This window comes from Pelodiscus sinensis, chromosome 21 (assembly GCF_049634645.1).
Source record: "Pelodiscus sinensis isolate JC-2024 chromosome 21, ASM4963464v1, whole genome shotgun sequence".
Taxonomy (NCBI): domain Eukaryota; kingdom Metazoa; phylum Chordata; order Testudines; family Trionychidae; genus Pelodiscus; species Pelodiscus sinensis.
In genome coordinates this window covers 3,759,541-3,776,587 of record NC_134731.1, presented here as the reverse complement: position 1 = coordinate 3,776,587, position 17,047 = coordinate 3,759,541, and the positions used below count along the sequence as shown (strand labels likewise).

Genomic DNA, 17,047 nt, shown 5'->3' with positions numbered 1-17,047 from the left:
TGATCCATGGTGGTCTCCTGCCTTAGGCTACGTCTAGACTGGCATGATTTTCCGGAAATACTTTTAAAGGAAAAGTTTTCCGTTAAAAGCATTTTCGGAAAAGAGCATCTAGATTGGCACGGATGCTTTTCCGCAAAAACACTTTTTGCAGAAAAGCGACCGTGGCCAATCTAGACGCGCTTTTGCGCAAAACAAATCTCAGCTTTTGCCCAAACGGGAGCAGCATAGTATTTCCGCAAGAAGCACTGATTTCTTACAGTAGGAAGTCAGTGCTTTTGCGGAAATTCAAGCGGACAGTGTAGACAGCTGGCAAGTTTTTCCGGAAAAGCAGCTGATTTTCCGGAAAAACTGGCGAGTCTAGACACAGCCATAGTTTTTATCTTTCCTATGCAGTGGAATAGTTTGTTTTTGGACCCTTAATAATGTCCCTTTAAAAAACTGCCAATTCTCTTCAGTTGTTTTTCCTCCTAGTCTTGCTTCCCATGGGACCTTACCTACCAGCTCTCTGAGTTTACTAAAATTTGCCTTCCTGAAATCCATTGTTTCTATTTTACTGTTCTCCCTTTTACCATTCCTTAGAATCATGAATTCTATGATTTCATGGTTACTTTCTCCCAAGCTGCCTTCCACTTTCAAATTTTCAACCAGTTCCTCCTTATTTGTTAAAATCAAATCTAGAACAGCTTCCCCCCGATAGCTTTCTCAACCTTCTGAAATAAAAAATTGTCTCCAACGCAGTCCAAGAAGTTGTTGGATAATCTGTGCCCTGCTGTGTTAGTTTCCCAACATAAAGTATGTCTGGACAGTTGAAGTCCCCTATTAACACCAAACCCTGCACTTTGGATTATTTTGTTAGTTGTTTTAAAAAAAAGCTTCATCCACCTCTTCTGCCTTGGTTGGTGGTCTGTAGTAGACCCCTAGCATGACATTAGTTTAATCACTTACAGCTTGTTTCAGTGTTTGCTATGCTTTAAAAAAAAAAGCGGCAGCTGCTGTGGTGTCGGCTTTTTTTCTCTTCAGTATTCTGGGTTCCCTGGGCTTTAAACAATGTGATTCCTGCAGAGACATGATGCCGACTGACCTCAGATGTCCAGTGTCCTGCGTCTAATGCCTCCAGGAGTCTCATGCAGAACATAAGTGTCCTCACTGCCTTAGGGTCAGAAAAGACTGCTAAATGCAGCTTAAAACTTTACTCTAGGAAAAATCTCTTCAACTTTTCCTAGAGGAGGCATGGGGACAGCAAAAGCCCTCTGATAGGGCAGCCACCCCATAAAGGCTCTCAAGCTGCAAGGGCTTCCAGGGCTTCCCCGGCATGCTCCTTATCAGTGTTGCCCGGTGCCATCAGTCTCTGGCACCATGGAGAAACGTTAGTCAGCCTCAGCAGGGGAGCTGAGACAGAGTCTAAACTCGCCACTCCAACTGGTGCAATGAGGCAGCAGCCCCAGGGAAGCCACATATACCTCCACCATCAACTCCTGTGAGCTCTCCCTTGGTGCCTGAACAAACAGGGCAGAGTGACCTTGATCACCCTGTCAAGGTTGTTCCTCACTCTGGCATGACAAATGCAGAAGTGGGGGCCCGCAAGAGCCCCCCAAACCTTGTCTCTACAGGCTTTGGTACAAAAACTCCCTCCCACCCCCAATCCTATTACCCGGTTTTTGTAGAAAATCTGCTGGCACCCCCCCAAAGTAATTCCATGAAAAATCAGGGAAGAAATCACTTGGGAAATTTCCTTCTTAAAAACCCAGGGGTACCTCAAGCTCATTTTCCTCAAAACAGCTTGAGAAAAGAGAAAAACAAGCTGCAGTCTGTGATAGCTGACCCCTCAGTCAGTCAGACAGACAGACGTTCCAGGACACAAAAATGAACCAATACCAGTTAATTAGAAAAAGAAACAAACTTTTATTATCAAAATAAAACTATAGTTGCAAGCATAATAAATTGGCTAGGTGGGAAGAGCCACCAATTGATCTAGATACTATGGGGGACCCTCCCTGGGCCAGAACTTTAGTTACAAAAGATTAAAAAACACCTTTAACAGCTCAGACATCAGTTCCAGATTCCCAAACCAGGAAAACAATAATCCTGACACTTGCCCTACTTACACATTATAAGAAGTCTTTTCTTGGAGAGAAACGGGCCTCCCATCTCCTTCAGTCTTGGAAGAAAACACTTTGTATGAGAGTCAAAGGAGGGAAAGGTAAAGATTCCTTTCTCGCCTTTGTCCCTACCTGCATTGCTATTGACTGACCAAATACCTGGGTAGGGACAGAGTTAATTCCTTAGTCACCAGGTGCTGGTCAGCTCTCCTCGTTATGACAGGAAACCGCATATGCCTCTACCATCAGCTCCTATGAGTCCTCCCTTGGTGCTTGAACAAATGGGGCAGAGTGACTTTGATCACCCCACAGCACTGCAGCATAAGGCACGGCGCAAAATGTGGCATTTACAAAAATCTCCTCAGCCTGACAAGAGCGGTAGCTTGCTCGCCACGCTCCACAACACTGGTATACACTATTATGCCACAAAGTGCCCCTCCGCCACCTACACCAATATCCCCAAGATCCGAGTACGGCACTGGGCATAGGAGCAGGTTCTCGTCGAGCCACTCCTTTCCTTCTCTATCACTGTCTTCCTGGCATTCATACAGAAATCAACAGCATTCCATGCGGTCTAACCCACCATGGATGTATCCCCCACATCAATTCCAGCCTCAACGGGCCCCTTGGGATGCCTGGCCAAGGTACCGCCCACATTCCTCCCATGCCTACCACTCGTGGCACACAGCCTCTACATCCCAACAACAGCACACTTTGATGCACTCACCCACAATTTCTGCGCATTCCTCGCCTGCCCACCCTCCCTCAGTAATCTCTCAAGCAGGTTCTAATGAGCACAACAAATTACCTTACTCAGATTCAGAGAGTTCCTCACACAAACTTAGGTCCAGGCAGGATGAAGCAGTTTTCCAGATCTCACCTCCTCCACTGGCAGATTACCTGAAACGATTTCAGGAATTATTTAAACAGGTAGCCCAAGACATCACTTTACAAGAGGTTCAGAATAAACAATATAAATTACTCATAATATTACAACCCACAGCATCCTCATAGAGAGCTTTACCTGTTGGTGAAACTATCCTTGAACCTTCAGCTGCTTTGTGAAAAAATCCAGCCTCTGTTCTGCCCACAAACCGCAGAGCAGACAGAAAATATTTTGTCACTGCAAAGGACATGGACTTTCTCTTTGCTCACCCCCAGCCAAACTCTCTGGTGGTGGACTCAGTTAATCCTGGTGCAAGGGCACACTGAGACCTTAGTGGAGCACCCACAGGAACACACATCTCAAAGAATCATCATTACTGCACCTGCTGAGTAACTTCTTTAGCTACAGCCTAAGTCTAATGCTGGCCTGGTGACTCCATTTAAATGGAGCCACAACCCCAGGCTATGTCTACACTGGCATGATTTTCCAAAAATGCTTTTAACGGAAAACTTTTCCGTTAAAAGCATTTTCGGAAAAATAGCGTCTAGATTGGCAGGACGCTTTTCCGCAAAAGCACTTTTTGCGGAAAAGCATCCGTGGCCAATCTAGACGCAGTTTTCCACAAAAAAGCCCCGATCGCCATTTTCACGATCGGGGCTTTTTTTTGGAAAACAGTACTGTGCTGTTTACACTAGCCCTCTTGCACAAATGATTTGCGCAACAGGGCTTTTGCCCAAACAGGAGCAGCACAGTATTTCTGCAAGAACACTGATGATATTACATGAGATCATCAGTGTTCTTGCAGAAATTCAAGTAGCCAGTGTAGACAGCTGGCAAGTTTTTCCGCAAAATCAGTTGATTTTGCGGAAAAACGTGCCAGTCTAGACACAGCCCCACAGTTTGAGAACCGCTGTCCTATGTATTGAGCTAATAATAACCAGGATGCAAGTAGAAGATTCTTCCAGGTAAGTAATTATGGTTCTCAGACAACAACTGATATCATTTCATGGAATCCTATTGAGAGTTATAATAGAGTGGTGTAGTGTAAATCTTCTATTGCATTGCTTGATATCATAGCATCTTAAAAATAATGGTGCTATTTGTGCATTTAGATCTTCACTAAATGTCATAATTTAGCAGCGAGAGTAGAAAAGCCTGTTATGATACACATCGTGGAATGTATTGAACATCTCATATCTTACCAGCCTCAAAGCAGGGAAAGGGAACAGTTTCATCTCTGGAGACCAGAATTCAAATTTGGGTAAGGCCTTAAAGGAAGGAACTTTCCTTTTAGTCTAGATCTAAATAAAGATTTATAAAAAAAAAAGTTAGCCATAAAAGTGCAAAACTGGACACAATGGTTAGTTTCCAGACAAGAAATACCTAAAACTAAAATGTCAAGGACATTAAGGATTTGGATGAAGTTTTCAAAAAAATCACTGAACAGAAATTCTAGTCCATGTAAGACTTTTGATGATCTCCATGGATGTGCTCCCATTGTATTTCCTTATAGCATCTTCACAAGTTGAAGGAAAGACTATACCAAGTAAGGGTCAGATTATGCCCTCAGTGACAACAGTATAAATCCAAAGTAATTCCTTTAGGCTTTGTCTAGACTACATGGCTCCGTCACCAGAGCCATGTAAAATAGTTTATTTGGCAGAGGCAAAGAAGCGGAGATTTAAATAATCCCTGCTTCATTAAAATAAAAATGGCTGCCGCGCTGTGCTGACGATCAGCTGATTCAGCACAGGGGGCGGTCTAGATGCACCGCGGTCAACAAGGGAAACCTTTTTTGACCACTCCAGTAAACCGAGGCATACTGGAATGGTCGACAAAGGCTTCCCTTGTCGACCGCGGCACATCTAGACTGCCCCTCTGTGCCGGATCAGCTGATCGTTGGCACAGCATGGTGGCCATTTTTATTTTAATGAAGCGGGGATTATTTAAATCCCCGCTTCTTTGCCTATGCCGAATAAACTATTTTCCATGGTTCCGTCGACAGAGCCATGTAGTCTAGACATAGCCTTAGAGACAAAGAGAGATCAGAATTTGGCATTAAATCGATCTTTGGGTTTTATTATATGTTTTTATAAAGGCTATAATTTAACTTGGGCCTCTAACTTACCGGTACTCCTGAACAAAGCTACACCTGCTTTAAAAACTGCTTCCCTTAAGGAGTCTCTTGAGAAGTTGGCTTGCCAATGACTATGTGTCCAAATGCTGCTTTTAGCACCAGAATGAATTGCAGACACAAAAATGTAGGTACAACCTTTGCACGTGAGAATTGCACTAGCAAAAGGTGACCAGTTCTCTGAAATCAAGGAGCACCATCTTTATTTTTTCTAGACAATTATGTGCATTCAACTAGATGAAACAAGACACAAAAAAGTACAATTCCACACCTTTTACACAAAAGCATCCATGCCCAGTGTAGACGCTCTCTTGCACAAGAAAGCTCCGATGGCCATTTTAGCCATCGGGTTTTCTTGCACAAGAAATTAACGTGGCTGTCTACACTGGCCCTCTTGCGCAAGAATACTTGCGCAAGAGGGCTTATCCCTGAGCGGGAGCGTCAGAGTATTTGCGCAAGAAGCACTGATTTTGTACATTACGACGTCAGTGTTCTTGCGCAAATATTCACAGCCAGTGTGGACAGGCGGCAAGATTTTGTGCAAAAGCAACTGCTTTTGCACAAAATCTTGCCAATGTAGACACAGCCAAAGGGTATATTAGCATTAAGCTTTGATTTGAATTGGAAAATGGATCAACAATATGTGTCTTGCATCGCAGTGGTACAGAAAGCCATGCTGAAATCCAGTAATTGGTAACAATATAGATAAAGTCAAAAACAACCCCAAACAGAAATTCTGAGACGATGTATTTACACGGAAGTTATGCTGCTAAAAAGGGAGGCTGAAGAGAGAGACCCTAAATACCCTGTTCCAAACTGATAACCTAACCCGAACCTTAGAATAACTTTGCAATCCTCACACAACTCCTCTATGGGTCAGGACCCCTAAAATTAGTCACCATGAAGTTTAAATGGCTGAAATAATGAAAGCTATGGTATTTTAAATCCTATGACTATGAAATTGACCAAAATGGACTGTGAATGGACCATGTTCTTCTTTTAAGATCACTTGAAGCTTTTTGTTTGGAGAATGAACCCCTAGTGGACTCCAGCCTGAACCGTGATACAGGAGTGGAAATGTTCTTTGATGATAGGTATGTACCACGAGAGACAGCCCCTCCATTTATTGCTATTGCCCTTCCCTATGAACTATGGATTAAATTTCAGGTGTTTCCTTACTATTTTAGAGTGATGTACCCCATATTCTTTTACATAAATGTGCCTATGAATATGATCTAACTCGAATATGCTTTTTGGTACCACCCTTCTGGAATGTGCTTGCACGAGTGCTCTGGGCCTGTCCTTTCTTAGGAATATGTGTTTCTGCAGTATCAGCCCTGAGCTTGCCAAATTCACTGAGCGGGGCCTGTCTCTTGCTCACAGCCTGACTTTACTTCAAAACAGCAAAGCTTTGACTGCATTAGCTCAGGTCCCAGATCTCTGATGCGTGGGCTTATGTTTCAAGCCCTCTTCGTACAACGCTGAGTACTGCTTTCCTCCTGCAACTGGCAACGTTATCTCTGTGATTCTGCACTGTTGGACAATGGAGGAAGTCATTTTGATGGATGAAATATTTTCTTCTTTGCAGACCTAAAGCGGAACCAAGTAGCCTGAGCTATGACACTCAAATGGAAAAGTTGCCTGTTGAGTATGTGTCCCCAACTACAGCCCTTCCACTTACTGATGTTCCTTTCTTTATGAACTATGGGTCCAATTTCAGGTTTTTTCAGCTTGTAATTGCCGAGATGTGTTTATATGGATTGAACAGTGAGTGAAGATGCTACTTGGGGAGCCAGCTCCTTAGCCCGTGTGCCTGCCCATATTCCACCCCTGCTGTGCCATGCCGCTCTCGCGCCCCACTATCTCCCTTGTCTCGCCCCTCCCCCTCTCGGGTCACCCCTTCCAGCCAAATGCCTGAATCCAAATGTAGCAAATGACATGAAAACAAAAAAAAGGCGCTTCTGTGATTTCTCTCCAAAGAAAACGGAGCATGTTTCCCACTGCAGGTCAGATTCTGCGGACGGGTCAGGCAGACGGGATCTAATTAAAAGCATTAACTTTGGGAATAAAAAGATTAGTCACAAATTTTTTGATATATCCTGAAATTAGTCACTGATAGATTTTCAAAAACTTGGCAAGCCAGCTGGGAGAGTGAAACAGGCTTGGGCCAGGTTGCTCCGCTTCCTGCCATAGGCAGTGAGCATAGGGGGCTCAAACCCTTAGACTCCCTGCCAGCCTTAGATTCCCTGCCAGTCCTCGGCCCCGTCACTCATGGGAGGGGCTTGAATGAAGGGTTGGAGTGAGGATGAGGCAGGAAGAGATGGAGCCTAAGTGCAAAGGGCGCAGGAAGAGGTGAGGCCGTCTCCCTAGCTAGGGGTGTCACGGGGAAGCATCACTTGGGGGGCAGTCAGGTCCCTCCCCAGCAGTCCCCATTGACCACAACCCCACTTTCTGACAATGAAGAGAATACAGGACACTTGGGGATGGGGGTCAGAGCCCTGCTACACAGGAGGAGGAAGGAGCTGCAGCCAAAACCCTACTGCACTGCAAGAAGGTGGAGCTCAGGCTTAGCTACAGCCCTAGGTCCCAGCAAGTCTAATGCTGGCCCCGGTGACTCCATTAAAATGGGTCCACAACCCACTTTGGGGTCCCAACCTACAGCTTGAGGACCCACTTTGGGGTCCCAACCTACAGCTTGAGGACCGCTGTCCTAGAGGTTGAGATGAAAACAGCTAGCAAGCGAAGATGCTTCCAGGGAAGTAACTGTGGCTATTAGACCATGGCTGATATAATTTCCTGGAGTCTTCCTGTTGCTTTCCTTTTAATCTAGTTCTAAATGGAGATTTATCCATAAAAGTTACCCATAAAAGTGTAAAACTGGACACAAAGGCTCGTTTCTGGGCAAGGAATACCTACGGTAAAAATATCAAGGAAATTGAAAGTTTGGATGAATTTTTGAAAAAAAAATCACTGAATTGCAATTCTTGTCTATGTTTGTCTAAGACTTTTGGCGATCTCCATGGATGTAGTCCCATTGTAATTTTCATACAGAATTTTTACTAGTTGAGTGAAAAGCTCCATAACTGGAGCTCTGCTTAGGGTCAAACTCTGCTCTCAGTGACAACAGTATAAACCCAAAATAATTCCATTAGATGCAGCTTGTGGGCAGAATTTGGCGCTAAATTTCTGTGAAAATTCATCTTCGGAGTTTGATGTGTTTCTATAGAAATTGTCATTTAAATCTAACAGATACCTCAGGGTAAGAGTCTCTGGTAAACTAACTCCAGTCTCTTTCCCCAGTGTCCTTAGTACTGCAATAAGAATGTACTAATATTTCATTGTTTTGGGCCCAGCTTCTACAAACACTGTACGTATGCATAATTTGGCACACAGGAATCATCCTGGTGTGGAAAAAGTGAATAAGGAAAAGTTCTTTACTTATTACTGCAATATAAGAACTAGGGGGTTACCAAGTGAAATTAATAGGCAGCAGATTTAAAACAAACAAAATGAAGTTTCTCTTCACTCGGCGCACAGCCAACCTGTGGAATTTCTTTCCGGAGGATGTGGTGAAGACTAGGACTTTAATAGGGTTAAAAAAAACCTAGTTAGATTCATGGAGGTTAGGTCCATCAATGGCTATTAGCCAGGATGGGCAGGAATCCTCTGCCCCCGCCTCTGTTTGTCTGCAAATGCCTGATAGGAAAGGGATCGCATGAGGATTACCTGTTGTGGTTCCTGTCTCTAGGGCATGTCTACACAGAAAAGTTATTTCGAAATAACAGCCGTTATTTTGAAATAACTTTGCTAGCATCTACACAAGCCAACTGCTATTTCGAAATTAAATCGAAATAGCGAGGGGCTTATTTCGAAATTGGAAAACCTCATTCCATGAGGAATAGCGCCAATTTCGAAATTGCTATTTCAAAATAAGCACTGTGTGGACACTTATTTCGAAGTAGGGGGCCTCCAGCCCTTCCCAGGGTGCCCTGCTGGCCGCCCTGGCCACAAAGTAACTTCTGACCTGATGCCCTGCCAGAGCCAGTTCCGGCTGGCCTTAAATGCGATTCAGCGTCCTATCAATGTGGACCCGCTATTTCAAAATAGCCAAAAGGTATTTCGAAATGCATTTTGTTTGTAGACGCGTTATTTCGAAAAAAGATATTTTGAAATAACTATTTCGAAATTAGACGATTTGAAATAATGCTGTAGTGTAGACATACCAACACTGCTTCCCTTAAGGAGTCTCTTGAGAAGTTGGCTTGCCAGTGCCTATGTGTCCAATTGCTGCTTTTAGCACCAGAATGAATTGCAGGCACAAAAATGTAGGTACAACCTTTGCACGTGAGAATTGCACTAGCAAAAGCTGACCAGTTCTCTGAAATCAAGGAATCATAGAATCATAGGACTGGAAGGGACCTCGAGAGGTCATCGAGTCCAGCCCCCCGCCCTCAAGGCAGGCCCAAGCTCCGTCTACACCATCCCTTTTCCTAATGTCCAACCTAAACCTTCCTTGCTGCAGTTTAAGCCCATTGCTTCTTGTTCTATCCTCAGAGGCCAGGAAGAACAAATTTTCTCCCTCCTCTTTGTGACACCCTTTTAGATATGTCCCCTCTCGATCTTCTCTTTTCCAAACTAAGCAAGCCCAATTCTTTCAGTTTCCCCTCATAGGTCATGTTCTCTAGACCTTTCATCATTCTTGTTGCTCTTTTCTGGACCCTTTCCAATTTCTCCACATCTTTCTTGAAATGTGGTGCCCAGAACTGGACCCAACACTCCAACTGAGGCCTAATAAGCCCAGAGTAGAGCGGAAGAATGACTTCTCGTGTCTTGCTCACAACACACCTGTTAATGCATCCCAGAATTAGGTTTGCTTTTTTTGCAACAGCATCACATTGCTGACTCATAGTCAGCTTGTGGTCCACTATGACCCCTAGATCCCTTTCTGCCGTACTCCTTTCTAGACCGTCGCTTCCCATTCTGTGTGCGTGAAACTGATTGTTCCTTCCTAAGTGGAGCACTTTGCATTTGTCCTTATTGAGATACTTCCTAAGATATCTACTTCTTCCACTACAGCTGGACTCTAGTCTCCCCACCTCTGACGCATCAGCATTTTACCTAGTCTTTTCTTGACCCTCTTTAATGACAAGGTCTCCTATCGTGGGTGGTTTGTGAAGTTTCAACTTGGGGAGGCAGTAGCTTCCCAGCCCAGGCTCTGCCCCTTTCCCTGCCCAGATCACACCTCCTTCTCCCTGTCTCCCTCCTCTCTTCCCTGCACATCCTGTGTCCCTGCTAACTACATGCTTGTACCCTTCCAGCAAATCCCTGAACCCAAGCAAATTATTTTTGAAAAAACCCTCCACTTTTCTGCAATTTCTCTCAACAAAATGGAACATGTTTTGTACGATGTGCCAGACATGCAGAAGGTACCTAATTAACAGCACTAAATTTGGGCAAATTGCTCCAGCATCACACAATGGGAGGAAGAGTCACCCCATAAAGTCCCAAACTGAAATTCTCCTATAATCCGGGAGCAGTGGCTACTGCATGAATAATGCAGAAAGATTTTGACATTGCAAAAAACACTTTGCAGAATTGCACTTCTCAGCACTTTCCATCTGATGACACCCAAACACTGAACTAAAACCAATGAATTTACACAGACTTCTGTGAGGCACGCGAGTATTACTAGTATCCCTTTTTTCATATGAAGAAACTGAGGCATGGGATAATTAAGTTCCCTTAAGGAGTCTCTTGAGAAGTTGGCTTGCCAATGACTATGTGTCCAAATGCTGCTTTTAGTACCAGAATGAATTGCAGACACAAAAATGTAGGTACAACCTTTGCACGTGAGAATTGCACTAGCAAAAGGTGACCAGTTCTCTGAAATCAAGGAATCATAGACTCATAGGACTGCAAGGGACCTCGAGAGGTCATCGAGTCCAGCCCCCCGCCCTCAAGGCAGGACCAAGCTCCGTCTACACCATCCCTGACAGATGTCTATCTAACCTGTTCTTAAATATCTCCAGAGAGGGAGATTCCACCACCTCCCTTGGCAATGTATTACAATATTTGACCACCCTGACAGTTAGGAATTTTTTCCTAATGTCCAATCTAAACCTCCCCTGCTGCACTTTAAGCCCATTACTCCTTGTCCTGTCCTCAGAAACCAAGAGGAACAAATTTTCTCCTTCCTCCTTGTGACACCCTTTTAGATATTTGAAAACCGCTATCATGTCCCCCCTTAATCTTCTTTTTTCCAAACTAAACAAGCCCAGTTCATGAAGCCTGGCTTCATAGGTCATGTTCTCTAGACCTTTAATCATTCTTGTCGTTCTTCTCTGTACCCTTTCCAATTTCTCCACATCTTTCTTGAAATGTGGCGCCCAGAACTGGACACAGTACTCCAGCTGAGGCCTAACTAGTGCAGAGTAGAGCGGCAGAATGACTTCACGAGTTTTGCTTACAACACACCTGTTGATACAACCTAGAATCATATTTGCTTTTTTTGCAACAGCATCACACTGTTGACTCATATTCAACTTGTGGTCCACAATGACCCCTAGATCCCTTTCCGCCATGCTCCTTCCTAGACAGTCGCTTCCCATCTTGTATGTATGGAACTGATTGTTCCTTCCTAAGTGGAGCACTTTGCATTTCTCTTTATTAAACCTCATCCTGTTTACCTCTGACCATTTCTCTAACTTGGTAAGGTCATTTTGAATTATGTCCCTATCCTCCAAAGAAGTTGCAACCCCACCCAGTTTGGTATCATCTGCAAACTTAATAAGTGTACTCTCTATCCCAATATCTAAGACATTGATGAAGATATTGAACAGTACGGGTCCCAAAACTGACCCTTGAGGAACTCCACTTGTTATCCATTTCCAGCAGGATTTAGAACCGTTAACAACAACTCTCTGACTACGGTTATCCAGCCAATTATGCACCCACCTTATCGTGGCCCTATCTAAGTTATATTTGCCTAGTTTATCAATAAGAATATCATGCGAGACCGTATCAAATGCCTTACTAAAGTCTAGGTATATGACATCCACCGCTTCTCCCTTATCCACAAGGCTCGTTATCTTATCAAAGAAAGCTATCAGATTAGTTTGGCATGACTTGTTCTTCACAAACCCATGCTGGCTATTCCCTATCACTTTATTACCTTCCAAGTGTTTGCATATGATTTCCTTAATTACCTGCTCCATTATCTTCCCTGGGACAGACGTTAAACTGACCGGTCTGTAGTTTCCTGAAGGAGCACCATCTTTATTTTTTCTAGACAATTATGTGCATTCAACTAGATGAAACAAGACACAAAAAAGTACAATTCCACACCTTTAGCGCAAAAGCATTCGTGCCAGTGTAGACGTTCTCTTGCACAAGAAAGCTCCGATGGCCATTTTAGCCATCGGGCTTTCTTGCACAAGAAATTAACGTTGGTGTCTACACTGGCCCTCTTGCGCAAGAATACTTGCGCAAGAGGGCTTATCCCTGAGCGGGAGCGTCAGAGTATTTGCGCAAGAAGCACTGATTTTGTACATTACGACGTCAGTGTTCTTGCGCAAATATTCACAGCCAGTGTGGACAGGCGGCAAGATTTTGTGCAAAAGCAACTGCTTTTGCACAAAATCTTGCCAATGTAGACACAGCCAAAGGGTATATTAGCATTAAGCTTTGATTTGAATTGGAAAATGGATCAACAATATGAGTCTTGCATCGCAGTGGTACAGAAAGCCATGCTGAAATCCAGTAATTGGTAACAATATAGATAAAGTCAAACACAACCCCAAACAGAAATTCTGAGTCGATGTATTTACATGGAAGTTATGCTGCTAAAAAGGGAGGCTGAAGTGAGAGACCCTAAATGCCCTGTTCCAAACTGATAACCTAACCCGAACCTTAGAATAACTTTGCAATCCTCACACAACTCCTCTATGGGTCAGGACCCCTAAAATTAGTCACCATGAAGTTTAAATGGCTGAAATAATGAAAGCTATGGTATTTTAAATCCTATGACTATGAAATTGACCAAAATGGACTGTGAATGGACCATGTTCTTCTTTTAAGATCACTTGAAGCTTTTTGTTTGGAGAATGAACCCCTAGTGGACTCCAGCCTGAACCGTGATACAGGAGTGGAAATGTTCTTTGATGATAGGTATGTACCACGAGAGACAGCCCCTCCATTTATTGCTATTGCCCTTCCCTATGAACTATGGATTAAATTTCAGGTGTTTCCTTACTATTTTAGAGTGATGTACCCCATATTCTTTTACATAAATGTGCCTATGAATATGATCTAACTCGAATATGCTTTTTGGTACCACCCTTCTGGAATGTGCTTGCACGAGTGCTCTGGGCCTGTCCTTTCTTAGGAATATGTGTTTCTGCAGTATCAGCCCTGAGCTTGCCAAATTCACTGAGCGGGGCCTGTCTCTTGCTCACAGCCTGACTTTACTTCAAAACAGCAAAGCTTTGACTGCATTAGCTCAGGTCCCAGATCTCTGATGCGTGGGCTTATGTTTCAAGCCCTCTTCGTACAACGCTGAGTACTGCTTTCCTCCTGCAACTGGCAACGTTATCTCTGTGATTCTGCACTGTTGGACAATGGAGGAAGTCATTTTGATGGATGAAATATTTTCTTCTTTGCAGACCTAAAGCGGAACCAAGTAGCCTGAGCTATGACACTCAAATGGAAGAGTTGCCTGTTGAGTATGTGTCCCCAACTACAGCCCTTCCACTTACTGATGTTCCTTTCTTTATGAACTATGGGTCCAATTTCAGGTTTTTTCTTTGAATTAAAACTTCAGTGTGATAGTGCGCCCCATAGACTTTATATAAATGTGCCTATGAATATGAACAGCTCAAAGACGCTTCATGCAAACCAATGCATGGAACTGATCATTGGAAAGCTTGTAATTGCCGAGATGTGTTTATATGGATTGAACAGTGAGTGAAGATGCTACTTGGGGAGCCAGCTCCTTAGCCCGTGTGCCTGCCCATATTCCACCCCTGCTGTGCCATGCCGCTCTCGCGCCCCACTATCTCCCTTGTCTCGCCCCTCCCCCTCTCGGGTCACCCCTTCCAGCCAAATGCCTGAGTCCAAATGTAGCAAATGACATGAAAACAAAAAAAAGGCGCTTCTGTGATTTCTCTCCAAAGAAAACGGAGCATGTTTCCCACTGCAGGTCAGATTCTGCGGACGGGTCAGGCAGACGGGATCTAATTAAACGCATTAACTTTGGGAATAAAAAGATTAGTCACAAATTCTTTGATATATCCTGAAATTAGTCACTGATAGATTTTCAAAAACTTGGCAAGCCAGCTGGGAGAGTGAAACAGGCTTGGACCAGGTTGCTCCGCTTCCTGCCATAGGCAGTGAGCATAGGGGGCTCAAACCCTTAGACTCCCTGCCAGCCTTAGATTCCCTGCCAGTCCTCGGCCCCGTCACTCATGGGAGGGGCTTGAATGAAGGGTTGGAGTGAGGATGAGGCAGGAAGAGATGGAGCCTAAGTGCAAAGGGCGCAGGAAGAGGTGAGGCCGTCTCCCTAGCTAGGGGTGTCACGGGGAAGCATCACTTGGGGGGCAGTCAGGTCCCTCCCCAGCAGTCCCCATTGACCACAACCCCACTTTCTGACAATGAAGAGAATACAGGACACTTGGGGATGGGGGTCAGAGCCCTGCTACACAGGAGGAGGAAGGAGCTGCAGCCAAAACCCTGCTGCACTGCATGAAGGTGGAGCTCAGGCTTAGCTACAGCCCTAGGTCCCAGCAAGTCTAATGCTGGCCCCGGTGACTCCATTAAAATGGGTCCACAACCCACTTTGGGGTCCCAACCTACAGCTTGAGGACCCACTTTGGGGTCCCAACCTACAGCTTGAGGACCGCTGTCCTAGAGGTTGAGATGAAAACAGCTAGCACTCACGCAAGCGAAGATGCTTCCAGGGAAGTAACTGTGGCTATTAGACCATGGCTGATATAATTTCGTGGAGTCTTCCTGTCGCTTTCCTTTTAATCTAGTTCTAAATGGAGATTTATCCATAAAAGTTACCCATAAAAGTGTAAAACTGGACACAAAGGCTCGTTTCTGGGCAAGGAATACCTACGGTAAAAATATCAAGGAAATTGAAAGTTTGGATGAATTTTTGAAAAAAAAATCACTGAATTGCAATTCTTGTCTATGTTTGTCTAAGACTTTTGGCGATCTCCATGGATGTAGTCCCATTGTAATTTTCATACAGAATTTTTACTAGTTGAGTGAAAAGCTCCATAACTGGAGCTCTGCTTAGGGTCAAACTCTGCTCTCAGTGACAACAGTATAAACCCAAAATAATTCCATTAGATGTAGCTTGTGGGCAGAATTTGGCGCTAAATTTCTGTGAAAATTCATCTTCGGAGTTTGATGTGTTTCTATAGAAATTGTCATTTAAATCTAACAGATACCTCAGGGTAAGAGTCTCTGGTAAACTAACTCCAGTCTCTTTCCCCAGTGTCCTTAGTACTGCAATAAGAATGTACTAATATTTCATTGTTTTGGGCCCAGCTTCTACAAACACTGTACGTATGCATAATTTGGCACACAGGAATCATCCTGGTGTGGAAAAACTGAATAAGGAAAAGTTCTTTACTTATTACTGCAATATAAGAACTAGGGGGTTACCAAGTGAAATTAATAGGCAGCAGATTTAAAACAAACAAAATGAAGTTTCTCTTCACTCGGCGCACAGCCAACCTGTGGAACTTCTTTCTGGAGGATGTGGTGAAGACTAGGACTTTAATAGGGTTAAAAAAACCCTAGTTAGATTCATGGAGGTTAGGTCCATCAATGGCTATTAGCCAGTATGGGCAGGAATCCTCTGCCCCCGCCTCTGTTTGTCTGCAAATGCCTGATAGGAAAGGGATCGCATGAGGATTACCTGTTGTGGTTCCTGTCTCTGGGGCATGTCTACACAGCAAAGATATTTCGAAATAACAGCCGTTATTTTGAAATAACTTTGCTAGCATCTACACAAGCCAACTGCTATTTCGAAATTAAATCGAAATAACGAGGGGCTTATTTCGAAATTGGAAAACCTCATTCCATGAGGAATAGCGCCAATTTCGAAATTGCGATTTCAAAATAAGCACTTTGTGGACACTTATTTCGAAGTAGGGGGCCTCCAGCCCTTCCCAGGGTGCCCTGCTGGCTGCCCTGGCCACAAAGTAACTTCTGACCTGATGCCCTGCCAGAGCCAGTTCCGGCTGGCCTTAAATGCGATTCAGCGTCCTATCAATGTGGACCCGCTATTTCAAAATAGCCAAAAGGTATTTCGAAATGCATTTTGTGTGTAGACGCGTTATTTCGAAAAAAGATATTTTGAAATAACTATTTCAAAATTAGATGATTTGAAATAATGCTGTAGTGTAGACATACCAACACTGCTTCCCTTAAGGAGTCTCTTGAGAAGTTGGCTTGCCAGTGCCTATGTGTCCAATTGCTGCTTTTAGCACCAGAGTGAATTGCAGGCACAACAATGTAGGGACAACCTTTACAGGCACCAATTGCATTAGCAAAATGTGTCCAGGCCTCTGAAATCAAGGAGTTTCGCCTTTTTTTTCCCTAGACAATCATGTACATTCAGCCAGATGAAAGAGCAAAGAAAAAAAATACATAGAACAAATCTACCCCTGACTGTAAATACCATCCAGGAGTGGAATGCAGTTATCTGGGTATTCATTACAGTATTTAAAAACAAACAACTAGATACAGAATATTTTTCTGATGATCTGTGTTGATTTTTCCAGAGTGATTGTTTTGGCTACAGGATCTGACCAAGAAGGTTCAGCCATAGAAGCTCCAGGATGGGATGAGAGGTAAAGATTTTTCACTCGCAACATTTCAGTGAAAACATTACTTTTCTTTTAGTAAAAAGATCTGCTT

The 17,047-nt window shown here is 43.8% G+C and overlaps 1 protein-coding gene across 1 annotated transcript in view; it reads left to right on the top strand.

Annotated features, from left to right (window-relative positions):
- The window catches only part of LOC142819298 (transient receptor potential cation channel subfamily V member 1-like), a 44,544-nt gene that overhangs the window by 5,532 nt on the left and 21,965 nt on the right, over positions 1-17,047 (top strand). The window contains exons 3-7 of the mRNA XM_075905115.1: positions 6,124-6,213; positions 6,708-6,767; positions 13,196-13,285; positions 13,780-13,839; positions 16,912-16,980. Of these exons, the coding sequence (XP_075761230.1) occupies positions 6,124-6,213; positions 6,708-6,767; positions 13,196-13,285; positions 13,780-13,839; positions 16,912-16,980 (369 nt within the window). The remainder of the gene's footprint in view (positions 1-6,123; positions 6,214-6,707; positions 6,768-13,195; positions 13,286-13,779; positions 13,840-16,911; positions 16,981-17,047) is intronic.